Below are 3556 nucleotides of genomic sequence, written 5' to 3' on the forward strand. Positions count from 1 at the left end.
TATGTATGTATGTGTGTATATATGCTTGTGTGTTTGTGTTTGTCCCTCCAACATCGCTTGACAACCGATGCTGGTGTGTTTACGTCCCCGTAACTTAGCGGTTCGGCATGGCCACAGTCAAATGGCTGAAACAAGTAAAAGAGTATATAAATATAGAACTACTATATGGTTGTAAGTACAGTAATGTCTTGATATACAAGTTAATTTCTTCTTGGAGACCACTCACAAAGCGAAAGCTTGTAAAGCAGGGAAATAATTTCTCATAATAGTAATGTTATAAATCATAATTTGTTCCCATACTCTTTTACTTGTTTCAGTCATTTGACTGCGGCCATGCTGAAGCACTGCATTTAGTCGAGCAAATTGACCCCAGGACTTATTCTTTGTAAGCCTAGTACTTATTCTAACGGTCTCTTTTGCCGAACCGCTAAGTTACGGGGACGTAAACACACCAGCATCGGTTGTCAAGCGATGTTGGGGGGACAAACACAGACACACAGACACATATATATATATATCTATATACATATCTTCAGACCCCAAACACTACTCACACACACACACACACACACACACACACACACACACACACATATATATACATATATACGACAGGCTTCTTTCAGTTTCTGTCTACCAAATCCACTCACAAGGCTTTGGTCGGTCCGAGGTTATAGTAGAAGGCACTTGCCCAAGGTGCCATGCAGTGGGACTGAACCTGAACCATGTGGTTGGTAAGCAAGCTACTTACCACACAGCCACTCTTGCACCCATAAAAATATTTTACCTATAAAATTTATAATACTCATAAATAAATGGCAATAAAACAATAGTAGAATGTATAGAATATTTTATGTAAAGTAAAAAGAATGCCAAGATCATTTATAATAAAAAATATTATCATTATAATCGTTTTCTGAATCACTTTCACTCACACTAGACTTGTGTATACCATCAATTGTAGACACAGTTGTCGATCCACAAGCACTCATAGACAGACTTGTAGATTTCTTATTAAAAAACAAGTCTAGAGTTGTTTACTTAGAAGTTTTTTTTAGCTCTCTATTAATTTCTCAGTAACATGCAAAAGCATTTGTTATGGTTGGAGAAACTTTTGCACTTTGTTCAAAATTTAGATCTTGTGCTTGAAAAATAAAACTCGTAAACCTGGGGTCTCATAAAGTGGTCTTCGTAAAGTGAGGTAACACTATATTTCATTTCAATACACTTTGCTATAAACAATTGAGAGCTATAACAGAAGGCACTAGCCCAAGGTGTTATGCTGTGGGACTGATCCCAGAATTATGTGGTTGTAAAGTAAACACAACCATGTTTACTTACCACACAACCATGCCTGAAACAAAAAAAAAAAACTGAATGAAAAAATATAATGTAAAAAAATATATGAAAAAATAATAATATCAGTTGTTAAAAGCTCTTGGATATCAAAAAAAAGTGAAGGAATTAATTAATACTTGAAGGACAGTATTTGTAAAAAAAAAGTCTGTTATCATTATCATCACAATTTACTACCTAAATGAGAAACAACAGATAGTTGTAACCTGTGTGAAGAGATCAAAGATCAAAGAGCAACAGATATAGATTGCAACACAGTATAATAGATTAACAGAATATATCATTAATAAAATATTAATGGTATGTTTAGTCTAGACAGCAAAATGATATAAATTCAAAACAATCTTATTTTTTAATTGACTTTATAACCAAATCATTTAGATTTATGAACTTCAAAGAAAAGAAGTTTAATCCAGCAGTCACCAGGAACCATTTGAGTATAATTTGCTTGTTAAAGAATTAAACAATCAATTCATTATTAAGTTATGATTTGTTTGATTTGTTTATACTGTTATGAAAGAATAATTCACCTGAAATGAAGTAAATAACGTTCCTGTCCCTCACTGTCACTGAACTGAATCCCAAGACCAAAGAACTTCCAACCATTATCATCCCAGTTTTAGACAAAGTGTATTTCAGTCTCCGTTATTCATTCTGTCTCACTTTCCAAGATGGTAGGACATACTCCGAGGGCAATCTGGTTGCTATTTCTTGCACAGTGAGCAACAGGATAGTGGCTTCTTCATTGGTTCTGGTGAAATGATATTTCTCAGAATGAAGAACTGCTTTTCTGGTTAGTTTTAATCCTTGTTACAATCATTCAGACATTAGTCATTTGGGATGTTTGAATATTTAAAGATATGTGTGTGGATTGTTAGTGCAATCATTTTGTGGTAGGATTCTCTGTTTCATTAACCTGCTTCCTATCACACAAGACATATTTCCTTGAAATCCATGCATCATATATGATACATATATCCATTTTTTTTCAACTACTTAGGACTTATTAAAAGAAAGCTTCATATTATCCAGAACATATGAAACAAGGGCTCACTGAAAGTCTGAAAGTAAGCATGGTTGTTTAGGACAAACTTATGAAAATGCTTCGACAGGCAAAGGGTAAAAATGGATTACCTAAAAATAGATTGGGCTTATTTTCCATCTAATTCTTTCACATTCTTTAAGATGCTAGCAGCAAGATGCATTTTACATTGCTCAACCTAGGAATCTCTGCCTCTTTATTCCAGCAGTTTTTGTAGGTCTTTAATTTCATGGTGAGTATCCCTGCCAATACCATCAATGTAGTTAAATACTCTTTATCCTCTACTAGGATGTAGAAGTCGCTAAAATATAATGACTGATTCATCCTGTCCTCAACACAATAGCAGTGACCAGTATTACTCTGCACAGAGTAACAATAGTAAAGCTGGTTGGATTTTGTATTGGGTCATTTCATATATAATGCAGTTTTTTATACTTCTTTTATTTTCAAAATTAAAATAAAGTTCTTTTTTAATCTAAAATATACTCTCTTTCATTTTCTACAATGCTCTTCCATCTATTTGGTAGATTTGCAAGACCCCTCTTCCAAAATTCACTTGTCCGTGACAAAAAATACTCTTCCAGTATTGTTCTCATCTCATCTACAGAATTCATATTTTTTCCATCCAAATGATTTTGAAGACTGCAGAATAAATGATAATCAGATGGGACAATGTCCAGAGAATATGGTGGGTGGGGCATTGTTTCCCATTCAAACTGCTCCAGCCTTTGGAATGTCACCCTCACTGTATGTGGTCAAGCATTATCCTGATGGAAGAACACCTTTCACCTTGAAACGAAAGATGGTTGTTTTTCTTCTAGTACTGACTTACGTCGCTCAGGCTGTTTGCAGTAGATTTCCTTTGTTATTGTTTGCTTTGGGTTTAAAAGTTCAAAGTGGACCAAACCTTTCATATCCCACCAAACAGATAACAACACCTCATGTAGATGAAGACCTTTAGCCTGGGGTGCCGGTGTTTCTCCTTTCCCTACCCACTGTCTTCAGTACTTGATATTTTTATAGACAACCCATTTCTCCTCACCAGTCACTATTCAGTAACAAAAAAGGTCCATTCGTGAGACATAACAGTGGTCGTGGTGGCGGCGGCAGCGACGGTGACGCCACGGCAGCAGCGGTGGCGGTGGCGGTGGCGGTGGT

At 35.6% G+C, this 3556-nt stretch overlaps 1 protein-coding gene across 1 annotated transcript in view; it reads right to left on the reverse strand.

Moving 5' to 3' along the window:
* Nucleotides 1–3556, reverse strand: part of LOC106867680 (dynein axonemal heavy chain 6-like) — a 319316-nt gene that overhangs the window by 100323 nt on the left and 215437 nt on the right. The window contains exon 55 of the mRNA XM_052973027.1: nucleotides 1342–1354. Coding sequence (XP_052828987.1) covers nucleotides 1342–1354 — 13 coding nt within the window. The remainder of the gene's footprint in view (nucleotides 1–1341; nucleotides 1355–3556) is intronic.

This window comes from Octopus bimaculoides, chromosome 14 (assembly GCF_001194135.2).
Source record: "Octopus bimaculoides isolate UCB-OBI-ISO-001 chromosome 14, ASM119413v2, whole genome shotgun sequence".
Lineage (NCBI taxonomy): Eukaryota > Metazoa > Mollusca > Cephalopoda > Octopoda > Octopodidae > Octopus > Octopus bimaculoides.